The sequence below is a fragment of the Microplitis mediator genome, chromosome 4 (genome assembly GCF_029852145.1).
Source record: "Microplitis mediator isolate UGA2020A chromosome 4, iyMicMedi2.1, whole genome shotgun sequence".
Taxonomy (NCBI): Eukaryota; Metazoa; Arthropoda; class Insecta; order Hymenoptera; family Braconidae; genus Microplitis; species Microplitis mediator.
In genome coordinates this window covers 10,966,730-10,981,046 of record NC_079972.1, presented here as the reverse complement: position 1 = coordinate 10,981,046, position 14,317 = coordinate 10,966,730, and the positions used below count along the sequence as shown (strand labels likewise).

General features: G+C 32.0%; 1 protein-coding gene across 2 annotated transcripts in view; it reads right to left on the bottom strand.

Moving 5' to 3' along the window:
* Nucleotides 1-13,298, bottom strand: part of LOC130666268 (semaphorin-1A) — an 87,046-nt gene extending 73,748 nt beyond the window's left edge. For both annotated transcript variants that reach the window (XM_057467091.1, XM_057467092.1), the window contains exon 1: nucleotides 12,441-13,298. In XM_057467091.1, coding sequence (XP_057323074.1) covers nucleotides 12,441-12,552 — 112 coding nt within the window. In that variant the 5' untranslated portion in view covers nucleotides 12,553-13,298. The remainder of the gene's footprint in view (nucleotides 1-12,440) is intronic.
* Between the last annotated feature and the right edge of the window lie 1,019 nt (nucleotides 13,299-14,317).

The following is a 14,317-nucleotide window of genomic DNA, read 5'->3' as shown; positions in this document are numbered from 1 at the left end:
TTTTTTAAGTTTTTTTGTTTACTTATTTTCCACTGTTTTATATTAGACTATAATTAGATATTTTAAAAATAAAAATAATGAAGGAATGGAATAAAAGAAAAAGATGAAAGGAAATATAATTAGAAATATACTTGAGAAAGTACTCTTTGTAATAAAGCTTTTTTTCTTTTATTTATTTACTTTTTTCTGCTTTAAGAATTATATAACAAAGTAAATATACCGTAAGTTTGAATTTTCTAATAAGGGAAGTTTGCAAAATACTTTGTAAAATTATCTGGAACAGGGTTTCGTTAATTTGTATTCGTTATCAGGATTATTTTAATCCCAATTATTGAATAAAATAAAAATTTTACTCCAAAAAAAAATTATATAATCATGTTATTAAATGACGTGTCAGAACCAAAACCTTTTATTTTTACCGAACATGAACGTTGAAGAAATAAATTATCAAGGCATTATTTTACTTAAAATAATATTTTTTTTCAGATAAAAAAAAAATTATATAATAATAATAATAATAATAATTGAATAAAAGTAACCTTTGTTCTTTAACTTTTCTAGTGATGTTAAAAAAACCAGAGTCATTAACTTAACAATTGGTTTATAGGTCAAGCTGTAGCTACAGAGTGATAAAAAGCATTGGAGGTGAAAACGAGAAAATTCTCTATTACATCGGATACCCTATCTCTCTATCTATAAGAAAAAGAGTAAAAAAAAAAAGATAAAAAAGAAAAAGAAATGAAAAACGCATACTACAAGATAAAAGAATACGCTGGTGAAAATGAGATGGCAACGGACTTTATTCGTGTCCTTAGTGGGCAGAATGTACAGGAAAAGAAAGACCCAAGAACGCTACCGAGGAGTGGATCAACCAGAAATACCACGCGGCTTATCCCGAGGACGTTTCAAAGAGACTTTAACACTCGACATTCGCGTAGTCACTTCCACGTCATCTAAATTTTTTTTTTTTTTCCTCCTCATCCTATCTCGTTATTATTATTATTATTATTATATATCTATATAAATAGACATTGTCGTAAGGATAAAAATCGATTGACGAATCACGAGCATGTGCGGTAAATCTCACAGTGTAGCAGAAACCCCCACAGCTCACCACGAAAATGAAGGAACCCCCGTGGTCTCATTCCCTCGTTCTCTCTTTCTCTCCTGTATTTTTTTTTGTTCCCCACCTATTGGGTATCCCCATCTATTCTATCTAGCAACCCCCTTGTGCCAGCAGAGTGTAGCTCGTCTTTCTTTATTTTTTGTTGTCCCCTACCCGAGCATATCCCGATCGGCTTCTATCGATTCAACCCAAGAACACCCTTATAACCTTCCCGCGCTTTTATACAGACGGCCTGAGGCCGCAAATCCAATCGCAGTGTCGTATCTACAGGCTTATACACACATACATACATGGATTCATACATATACAATATATATGTAGATAGCAAGATATAATAATACTAGTAGTAGTGGTAGTAGTGTAGTGTGTTAAGAGAGACAAAAAGAGTGGATGAGAAAGAGCAAGAGAGGTTAAAAGCTGACACAGAGGCCCACACGCTACAATTTATCGCCTCTGCAGAAGCTCAGAGATATTATGGCAAAAAGCAAGAGATAGAAGAGCCGTTGAAAATCGAACGTCTCGTCTCCGGTGAAAATCATCCGACGCCTCATGTTTTTAACGGCTTCGAAAGCTCCTCTCTTCACGTTATCTTCAAACGTTTACCCCGTCATCTCGTCTTTTATTCCGTAATATCTACACATTTATTTTTTTTAACTTTTTTTATAAATTTTTAAATCTTGTAAGCTCACTTTAATGGCTTGTTATATCCTATCATAACTTTGGATCTAAATTATTACGGGATATAAACACAAAGACTGCGCTGGTGCTTTAGCCGGTCTGTAATATTGCGCTTGACTGTATTTTGTTCAAGCTGATTTTTATTATTTTCAAGATTTTGCATTAAATCACTCGCTCTGCTATAACTATTTACTGGAAAAACACTTTATAATACATACGTGCTTGCTCATTATTTATTTACGTATATAAATATTACTATTTATTGCATTTATAGCCGAAATAAAAAATTCATTTTCTTATTTAAATTTCATTATAAAGAAATTTAAAAGTTTGTTTTTTTTTTACCGCAAAACTACATTGTATATTCTTAAGCATACAAAAGAATTTACAATAATCGAGATGGGAAAACGTATTCCCAAAGACCATTAAGATAAAAGAGATACAGTGTCTATTGTAACTAAACAAGTCTCTGTCATATTCTATTTAAACTTCTCTCTTATTATTATTATTATCATATTAAAATATATTTTTCTTTTATCATTCTCGTGATATTGAATATAAATTTTAATGTATTTATATATAGTTTCCTGGTACTGATTGGCTTTATTGTTGACTCTTCATATACATATACTATTAAATAAATAAGAATAAGAAATATAAATAATAAAAATAAATTTGAATGATAAAGTTTAAAAATATAACAAATAACGCGCACAATAGAAACTTTTATTTTCTTTAAATTCAGCCGACTACTACCGACTACGACCTTATACTCCATTTCATTTGGTTATATATATGTATGTATATATTATACCGTCTCTTTTACACCGCTCAATACCCCCAAAAGGCCAAATAAAGAGCCCGAGCGTCAAACTTTTCTCAAGGGGCCTAGCCGGGAGCAGTAAAAAAAAAAAAACCAGAAAGGTGTAGACGAAAAAAAAGTATCCTTTAGATTTTGAAATTATCCATTTTAAAATAAAATGTACTGACAATAAAAATAACAATTTAAAGTTAAGTGTATGGGAGAATGTGTCATTGAATATTGTAGTACATAAAGGACAATCCTCCTTCACCACGATTACCACTAAGCCCTCTCTCACCCTCTCATCCTCGGCGTCGCGTTCCGCAGCACTGATGGGTGACCCCCGAAATACCGCGTGCATAACTTTGTGCTCTCTTGGCACACCACCACGCCGTGGGTATATACGGGGTATTGATCGCTATTCACAGAACCAAAGCAAGAGAGGACCAGACTGAAGAGAGAATAACCCATACGTTCGGGTATCCTCGTGAGCCTTCGTTCTCATCTCTATCTCTCTCATACCCGGGTATTTTATCTCTCTTACAGTCACCCCGCAAAACCCCACTAGCTTTCCGCCGCTATATCTTTTATCTCGCTCTGCTCACCCTCGAGCCCCACCGCCACCCGCGATCCTTATACTTCTCACTCTTTCTCAACATGGCGACTATCTCGTCACGTGAGAGCTGCTCGTGAGTTGGTAAACTCTCCAGCAGCACTAGCGGTCCAAGAGTGCCTGAGCTTACCAATTTTTCGTATTCTTCACCGTGGGATCATGACGGGATGATGCCGATACTTTTTTTTCATATCTTTCTTTTGAAAAGCTCGACCATACCCCGGAATTTAAAGTCTCGACGCACTGTTATGTCCATTTTTCTCCCTCTTATCTTACTTTTTTCCCTCTTATCATTCACTTTTTGCCGACCTTTTTTCCTCTCGCTTTCGCTCTACTCGTACTCCAACTTGTACGTATGTACGTATGTACGTATATATGTATATAAGAGAGAATAGCATAGCCGCAGTCTAGTCTACTCGTAATATAAGCCGCGTCTTCTTTCGTCTGCCTTGCTGTCTGTCACGTCCCACTCCTTTTTCATCCTCTCTCCCTTTTATTTCTCTCCATCTCCTTGTCTGATCCTCGTCTACGTGTTATGTCTCCTGTGTGTCTGGATTTGTCTGGGTAGATTTAACTTAGTAGTTGTATAGTAATACTACTAGAAGTCCAAATATAAGGTCTGTGAGTATGAATTTTGCGGCTGTCCTTTGGCATCTGAACGACGCCCAACGCGACAACAAATGTCCAGTATATAAGGCAGTAATATCCTACAGGATTCTATATGTGGATGTACTGTATGCTCAACTGTACTATACAATACTTAGTCTTGAGGCTATAAATGGATATGTATATGTATATGTATACATATATATGTAACCCAATATCTAATACTATACACAATCCTCCGGATATCAGAGTCAACCTCTCAAACCGATATTAGACCCTCATTCACTTGATATTGAGGCCACACTCTACTCGAGAATATGTTAAATATATAAAGAAGAAATAGGAGAATAAAAAAATGTAAATAATCTGGGTATTATATGCACGGAAATAAAATACACATATTCACATATGGAACACGGGGCTATTGGTATGGCCAGTCAGTTGATGAAAGACAGCTGCGCCGTTTAATGCAGGCATATGAGGTTTTTATTTATTTGAGGGTTTAAAAGATTACGATCGTTAATTTTAGAGCCCACGTTTGAAAATTGGTTTTTGAATTTATACCGCTATATATATTTCTAACTTAATAAATCAATACAACGCTGATTAATGTAAGCTGAGTTTTTTTTTGTTATAAGTTTAAAAAATTTATTTATCGTTAAAATAAAAATAAAATATTATTTTATAATTTTAACGAGGTGATAAAATTTACTTTTATTTGGGTCCATATATATATTTATATAAAGCATATTACGTGTAGAGAAATATATTGTAGGAAAATTTAAGAGTTTTGTGACGGAATCAAATGTGAATATAAAAATGTTGAAGAAAAATACTTGGCACAGAAAGTAAAGAATATGGTTCCGGTGGAAGTGCCCTTTTCTATCTAGCTTTAGTATTTTCTATTTTATATATATATATAAATTTTTTTTTCACCCGTATATATATGTATTTATATAATACGAGCGTGGAAGTCGATATCTTGAGTACAATGCATCCATGCTAGTGGTCATAAACGCGATGAGAATCGGCGAGAAGAGCCTTTACTTGGTATTCGAGTTTGTTGAGTTCCTTGGAGAAGCTGTATGATGGTTTATATGCTCAGCAAGTAAAGGAAAACCAGAGGAAAGCAAAAAATAAGAATGACGAGGATAAAAATAAAAATAAAGTTTAAGTAAAAATAAAAGTTTAAGGCAGAAAAGAAAAGATGAAACAAAACAGCTCAAGCTGGCATTACTTCTCACTGAAGATTTTCTCTTCTAATTTTTTGTCCATTTTATACTTTTTTCCACAATGTTATTTCATCGTTATTCTTCTTCATCTTCTTTTTCAATTCTTTTTCACGTATTTTATTTTTATTTTTTCATTATCATTATTATTTTATTTTTTATATAATGACATATCGAAAGAACCAAGGACGAACGCTTTTATCATGAACAATAGGACAATAGTGATAACCTTCTCACTCTCTATCTACACAATGTCTGATATCACGTGTCTCTCTTTCACGTTCCTTAGCGTTGTCATGTCGACGTATCTGCAATTTTCTATCTTTTTATACTCCTTCATTTTTCTTTAACGTATTTCTCCACGCGAGACCAATGAGAATAGACTTTAAAGAAAGCAAAAGCAAAAAAAAAAAGTATGAAAAAAACGACGAAAATGAGAACGAGAATGAAAACGGGTACGAGTACGAAAGAATAATCGAACATAAAAATGATAAAAAATGAGTAAAAAATATGAAATTTCAACGACGAGAGATTCAATGTAAGGAAGAAAAATAAACGACGCTCATGATAGACGTCAATAACCTAAGTACGAAGATGATGATTGAGTGAAGATAAAGACCAGTAAGATGAAGAGAAGTAGATTGAAAATACGTCTTGTAAGTGAATAAAAAAAGATAATAAATAAAAATGAGTAATGTAAAAAATATATAATAAGAAAAAAATATAAAAAATAAGTGATCAATAGCGCGACGTTTACATTGACAACGTAATCGACGGATTCACTAGATAGACGAGTGTGTTTTCTCGAGGTTAAAGTGGCGCATCGAGTTAAGTGCTCGCTTGGAAATATAGACACACATCTTGTGACAAGTTTTTATCGCTAAAGCATCCAAAAGAGGAAATTACGTCGTGAGAAAAAGATAAATAAAAAAAAATATTAAAGTAACGACACGATAAGAGGTTAATTTAAAATTTTTTGAATTAACTTGAAAGCCATCAGAAAATCATTCCGAGGAAATAAATATAAATTAATAGTTTGTAAAAAGTCAAGAGCGCTCGCTTACAACTTTATCTTTTAATAAAAAATATATATTTAACTTAAGTTTATATTTATGCATTAAAAAATTTTAATGGACATTTTTGTATACTTTAATTGCGTATTTTGGACATTTGCCTGCAGCCAATAACTTGTTGCCAATTTAAATTTTATCAGCCCTGAAATTTCTATTAATATTTTGGAAAAATTTAATTACTTGAATATGGGATATTAGTTGTACTTGATAGAGGGACAGATAATGATAACAAACCCATTAGTGAAACTGTCAAACCTGATATTAATTTATTGATAATAATTAATTGATAATTATTATTTTACCAACGATTTTCAATAGATATGCGTTGTAAGATAATTGAATGAAAAATTTAAAGATTAAATACATCGTAGACGTAATGAGTAGATTTTTTTGAATTAATGTCAAAACTAGTCACCTAAATTACATCAGAAAAAAAAAATTTCTTTGCGCAAAAAAAGTAAAATGAAAATAAAAATTTTTTTAGAACTGGAAAAAATTTTCTTTGGGCGAGTAAAGTTTTATTTGTTTTAATTTTATCTCTGTAATAAACCCCATGATCGTATGATACTGAAGTTAGCCGACGTCTAATAATTTTGTAATTATTTTTGAAACACTAAAATATAAAAAAAAAAAATATTTTCAAAAATTGCACTTGTAGTTTTTTAAATTTTCTACATGTGCATATTATTAGTTTTCGGTTTTTTGTAATTGATTTGATGAAAAAAAAATTCAAATATTACTAAGGAGCTTCATTTTGAAAATTACTTGGAAAAAAAATTTTTGAATACTGATTTTTTTTTTAACCAGCGACAAAATCTTTTCTTTTTATTTTTCAAATAATTTTTAAAAATAAGACTAATTTTCAATTGCCGTTAATTTTTTTTTTTGAGACCATGGATGGTTTAAAAAAAATTTTATACGTGTGATGACTCATGTGTGAATTTGAAATAAAAATATTACTTGAAAAAAAAGTTTTTAAATTTTTCTCACTTCGTCTATTAGCAGTAATGACAATAATAATAATGATGATAACAAATATATAATTTAAGATATCAGAGAAAGAGATGGATTTGTATCGATCGTTACTGAGGCGACATACAGACGATTAGACGGGGATTTCAGCGTCTCAAAGTTTTTCACGACTGGATTTCTCATAGTGGAGTGGCAAGTGAAAGACGGGAAATAAAAATAAATATAAAAATAAAATAAAAAGTACAGTAAGAGGGAAAAGATGAAGATGAAGAGGGAGCGAACTGTCGAGAGTAAAAGAGTACAGCTATATAGTACACACTGTACTGGTGTATTGCAGCTAAGTTACAATGAAGCTAGAGTAGATGTAGATGCTGCTGCAAGGATCGAGGAACACGTTCATTGTTAACCTCCCAACGATAACCTTCATAAAAAGCTCTATATTCTATATATCTATATCCTATATATATTTGTGTAGAGCTTGCAACGAAGCATTATGCGCATGCGCGTTCCGCCATTATTTTTTTCCTATCGACTTCTCTCCACGTGGTCGGTTCTCTCCTCAGATTCCCAAAAACCACAAACTCCAACTCTGTTCTCTCTTCTTTTTTCTTTTTAACTTTTCTCCCTACAGTGAATACACTATACCGTACAGTAGCTATGAAACAAAATAGCCTCTAGCAATTTATATATTTTTTCATTACCAAGGGATTAGTCAGACAAAAAATAATGTTATGTCAAAAAAAAAATAAACGCGAAAAATACTTTGATCCATTGATAACTTGACCAGTGAAAAATCCCATCACTTTTACAACATTTTTTTTCCCCATAAAAAAATCCTTAAATAAATTCAAGACGTCTAAAAAAATTATCTTTAAATTAGAATCCTTCTATTATTCCAATGTATCAAAGTCAAAATGAGGATTACATGGTGGCCACAGATTTTTGAGATTGAAATTCCCTGACTTTTCCAGGTATTCCAGTTAAACAATTCAAAAATTCCCTGACTATGTGTAGTAATATTAAATCATTGGAAATATTTATTTAATTTAAAATAAAATGGTATTAGTCAGTTTAATCAATAATTAATCATTGTCGTTGAATGAAACTTTTTTTTATTATTTGTCAATGTTCATGGTTTTCTTTTTTTTATTTATTAAATTAATAATTTTTGATTTCTGATTTTTGATTTGAAATCCATGTTTTTATATAACTTACTTTATAATAAAATATAAATAAATTTTTCATTTTCACTAGAATAAATTTCATAAATAAGAATATTAATAAAGTATTAATGCACTGAAAAAATAAATTTGCTACCGTAACAAAAGTCAAAATTACGCAGCTATTTGTTAAGATAACAAATCCATCTTAGTCAACGCAACGAAGTGATATTTGTTGTGGCAAATAAAGTGAAGTTGCCGTTGTAACAAATGACATGTGTTGAGCAAAATATTATTTATTTGTTCACAATTATTATCTGGAAAATAACTGTCTGTCTAAATTGAGCTAAGTATCACGTTTACACCTATGACCAATACTGACTATCAACCTTAGCAATATATTAGATGGAAAAAATTCTATGTGTATTCGAAAACTTTTCCTCAACACATATTATTTGTTAAAACAGCAACTTCACTTTACTTACCACAACATTAACCAAGATAGTTTTGTTATCTTAACAAATAGCTGCGTAATCTTGACTTTTGTTACGGTAGTAAATTTTTTTTTTTCAGTGTGAAGTACGCGAATAATAAATATAGTGAAACTTATTAGTTCATTACTTATGTATACATTTAATGTTTTTAGTTTGTTTAACTAGTCAATATGGATGTTAATAGTTTGAAGATCTTGGCGATTGGTTTCTACTTAGACTTTTTTTTTCTAACAGCCTTGATAATTCTAACTGCTTCATTGTTTCGCTATTGAAATCAATGTCTACTAATTTTTTTTTCAAAATGGTTTGACAACCGCATTCGCGCCGCGTCACTTTTTGAACAGTTTGACAGAAAACTAAATTTGGAGGATTTTTTCAGTCAAAAGAAAGAAAGTGAAAATTTTTCCAGCTATGTGACGAAATTCCCTGACATTTCCCTGACTTTTCCAGTATATGGGATTAGCGAATCCTTTAATAAAGATTTCAATTCCGAAAATTGAATAAGTTTATTTATTATTATTTTCGATTGTAAGTTTGCAAAAGAAATAAAAAAGAAATATCCAGCATATATATTATTGGATAGTATTATATTATATTTTTATTTATAAAACTTAAATAACTCGTGTGGAATATACTTTTTAAATTGATTGGTATGTGCGACGAACGATTGAGGACAAATTTGAATTATTCATACGTTTTTTTTTCGCAATAAACCAATTTCGATACGAACAATTTGACGAAGAGGACGAACGAGTAAAGACGGACTACGTGGTTAGACTCGAGCCGAGGGGATGACGTTGAGAATTAACGATTTAGAATCTATGTATATATCTATCTATATATATATTTATATACAGCTATATCAGGGTGAGCTGTAAACCTAAAGGTATTAGGGTATTTTCCCTGTCTCGTTTGCCCGAGGGATAAATATAATTTCACAAATTGAAACGATTGCCACTTGGTTGTGAGCCACATCAGTTATTTTACAAAATAAATGTATACATATATATATACGCTAACGTTAGTGTGATTTTTATATCTAAGGGAACATGAATACACTATCAAATTTATCATTTTGTATGAATAAAAAATTATGTCTGCTTTGATCTCTAACATCTTTCGTATATTTTTCTTTTATCAATTATCTGATTTCATGAGCCACTTTTTTTATTTCATTAACCCGCGAGCTTTCCAAGATTCAGGTTGAAAGAACAAAAAAACAAAAAAGTAAAAAAGAAAAAAAAAGACGCGTCATCCCCTCGGTTGACGATGAAAGACAGCCACTCGATCGGTTTCGAGTACACCCTCGTTGTTGTCGTCGCAACGCATAAAAAGCTTCGTGTGCACATATATAAGAAAGCGAGACATGACTAAAAAAAGATAAAAACTACAGATAAAAAGATTGAGATTGCGAAAGATAAAATATAAAAAAAAAAAGTAAATAAGCAACAAAGGGGTTTTACACACATGTACTTTTCACAAGGAACGCTACAAATGTCAGTTATACTTGTTGACAAGGACGAGTCTTATCGAATCAATCGGTATTTAGATTTTTCCTCGTACTCAGCAGCTTTATATGAGCGCTTTCAAGTGTACTTTCAAAAAAAATCCTACTCCACAATGTTATCATTTAAATTTAAATAAAATTATTTTTTTTATCAAGTGTTGATGTACACTGTTAGAAATTTAGTGTTAAATTCAACACAAATCGTCTGTTGCAAACGGTCTACACAAATTTTAGTGTTAATTCAACACATTGCGTTTGTATTGATCTTTAACACAAATTATATGTTAAATAAAATTGAACACATAAAATCTGTTCTTTTGACAGAAAATTTGTGTATATTTAACGGAACATTTGTGTAAATTTAACACATTTTTCGTGTTAGAATCAACTGATAAACATAAGCACATAACCTAACCAACTCAAGTATACTGATCTACCCTTAGTAGAACTTATGTCAATTTAGCGAACAATTGAACCAAGTCAAAAAAGTATGAAAGTTATCTAAATTTAAATGTAAAATGTATATATTTAATTGTAAATAAATTATAATCCAAATTTCCCTGCAGACAATGCTGCTACAATGCTTTGTTTGGTTATAGTAATGAAGAATCGCGCGGAAACGTTTAGTCAAACAACACAAAATTGTTGTTAATTTTCGAATAACACATGAAATGTGTTACATTCTAGATTTTCCAATCATTTAACATAAAAAATCTCTTAAAGTAAAATAACACAAACGGTTTGTGTTTAATTAACAGATTTCTGTGTTAAAAATCATCAAAAAATTTAACCAAATAATTTTTTAACACAGATACACAAAATTTCTAACTGTGATATGATTGCAAAAAAAATAATTTTTATTTTCTTTAAAAGTAAAAAAATGAAATAAAATAATTTCGTAATTTAAAGTTTTCAACAAGAGAGGATTTACCATCGAGTTTTTTTATTTTAAGAAAAGTGCATCTCGCAGTTCTCAAGATCAATTTAATTTTATTACTTAAGTAGAAATTGCTCGTTGTCGGCATTATTTGCTCAATTAAATTAACTTTAATCCTACATATTAATTACCCGACTTTATAAATTTTATATCCATCTAATAATTAATGTTACCGATAATTTTTTTTTTCTTATATCAATTAAAAATAAATAAATAATGAAATGTATACTCGGTATAATTTATGAAGTCTCTAGTAAAATTGATTAACTGCCCGAACATTAAACTATTAAAACTTTATAATTTACGTACACATATATTTAAAAGTACATATATTAGTATATATGTGTATACGTCAAGTAGTTAATGTTTATCGTAGTGTCAGGTGTACACAGTATGGCGCGCAAGTTACGTCGTTACGAGGTGACGATGTATAATAATCGTCCAGGTATATCATACACGGTTTTAGGGGTGTCACGTGCGAGACACTTGCTCTTTCACTCACAGGTCATTTGTATCCATGACGAGAGCTCATATATATACAACACTGTATGCGGCTTATACTCATCTATATAGAGCTATAGCTAGAGCTAACTACTCAGTGTCATCGTGTAATAAGCGTAAGTTCATGACGAGGGTTGCAGCTGGCTTTTAATAGCTTTACGATCTGTTTTCACGTCTCAATACGTTATTTTATAACCGAATATAGGGCTGTCATTTATTATATTTACTTTTAAACCCACCCATAAATTACATCATATAAATCCGCTTTAAAAAAACAATCAAGTGGTATTTTATTGGACCCTAAATAATCATACTGGAGTTAGCCGAGGTCTGATAATTTTTTAAATTTATTTAAAGTGATAAATTACTAAAAAAAAAATATTTTTAAAAAATGCAATTGTAGTTTTTTTAATTTTCTACATGTGCGTATTTTTAGATTTTTTTTTTTGTAATTTGTTTGGTGAAAAAAAAATAGAAAATTTTTAATTGGCTGCTAACTTCAGGATCATAACTATGAATTTTTAACAATTTAATTTAATTAAAAAAAAATATGCACATGTAGAAAATTGAAAGAATTATAGGTGCAATTTTTAAAAATATTTTTTTTTTTTTTAATTATCGTTTCTAGAAAAATTCAAAAATTATTAGACGTCAGTTAATTTCAGGATCATTTTCAAATAACAATTGTAACAATAATGAAATGATGGTATAAATAAAATAAAATAAAAAAAATATGACTTACCAAGTTGAACATACATCTTGGGTCTAATATTTTCCTGCCACGCGGCAATAGCAAAGCCGAGCATGGCAACGGCCCAACATGAGAGAAAAAGTTGCACAACGGCCGGCCGCATCGCGACCAGTAGTCACGTGCCTGACGGACGCGAATCAGGATGCGAGGGGAATAAGAGGATGCGTCGCACGCACTTGCGTGCGTTTGTGGATATTGCGGGTGGATATAAATGAAGGGGACACAAGAAAGAGGAATAAAGGGAGATTTTAATGTGTGAGTGTAAGTATGAGTGTGAGGGTGAGGGAGGGTGGGAGATAGAGAATAAGAGAAAGAGTAATAAAACGGAAGGAAACGTGTGCGGGATAAATGGGTAGGGAAAAGCGAGGGTGGATGAGGTGGATTAGGTGGTGGGTGGTGGGACAAGGAAACGTTGAACGCGCGTGCGCGTGCACAACGAAGAGTCACGCGTGCCTCTGGGTGACGATGCGCGCGTGGATTCCGGTCTTCTCACTCGACGAGCGCGTCCGTCGCGACGTACGAGAGGTCGCTCGTAGCAACGTACGTCCGGCGCGCGTTCATACTTATCACTCTTTTATTTATTGTAATTTAATATTTTTTATTATTTTTTTTTTTATCACTTATTTGTTTTCATAAATTCACTTTTTTATCCTTTAACACTTCACAGATAATCCCGATTAGTTTTATCAAATCGTTTAAATAATATATTTATTTATATTAATATTTAATGAATTAAAATTTAATCACTTCACTTAAATTATTAGCACATTGATAACACGAAATAACCGACTGACTCAGTTACTCATGAGTCTGCGGCGGACAACGGCCGCGGCCGCAAGTGAACGACGGCGACGACGATGACGATGACGACGGCGGTCGCACGACGACGACAACCAGTGAGTTACTTTGAGTTGCACCAGAGGGCCGCGAATTGCGCGATCGTGAATGCGCACGGGGTTCTGCGCGTTGCTCGACGATACTCGCCGTCGACGACGATGAGGATGAAGAGTTTAGTATACAGTAACACCACGCGGCGAGGGGAAAAAATAGAGAAAAAATAACTTAAAAAACTCACTGAGCACGAGAGATAGAGAGAGAGAAAGAGAGAGTGGCGGAAGGAAACAATGAAACAAAGATCAAAACGTAAAGAATAAAAGAAGGGGAGTCGCGAAAGGACCACAGACACAATTGAAACTCTCTCTTCTTTATCAAGGCTACGGTAATTGCGTTTTTATTATTTTTTTTATCTTTTATTATTTATTATTGTTATTATTCACGACTCTTCTTATGTTGGTTTTGCTATACCCCGTTTGTCTTTGCGTCAAACAAGCCGTTACGCCGTCGATCTGTAACATAAAAAAATATATTTACTTTATTTTTATTAATTGTTAAATTTTTTAACATAAATATAAATTATAAATAAATGGAGGACAGAATTAATGATGATTGTAAATTTAAATTAAAAAATTAAATCCCACTGATGATTTATAATTAGAGGAACAAGAGGGGATGAATAATTGATGAATGGGACTTTATTACACAGCTTAAATAGAATGATGAAATGTTAGTTAAACATTGAAGCATGTTTATTAAATAGTACCCATGGGAATGAACGTTACACGCAGCGTCGAAATTAGGCTGTGGATACATTAATGTATATAGGAGACAGTGAGAAATCGAGTAAGTTAGTGAGTGAGCGAGCGAGCGAGTGAATAAGTGAGACCCCCATGGCCCATCCAACGCATTGACCGGGCTCATTGTTTACTCCGGTCATGTACTGTACTCGCAGATATTACCCGAAGTCGATAAACTCCACCGGATGATCATTGTTGTTGGTTGAATATGACTTGTACTCATGCCCAACAGAG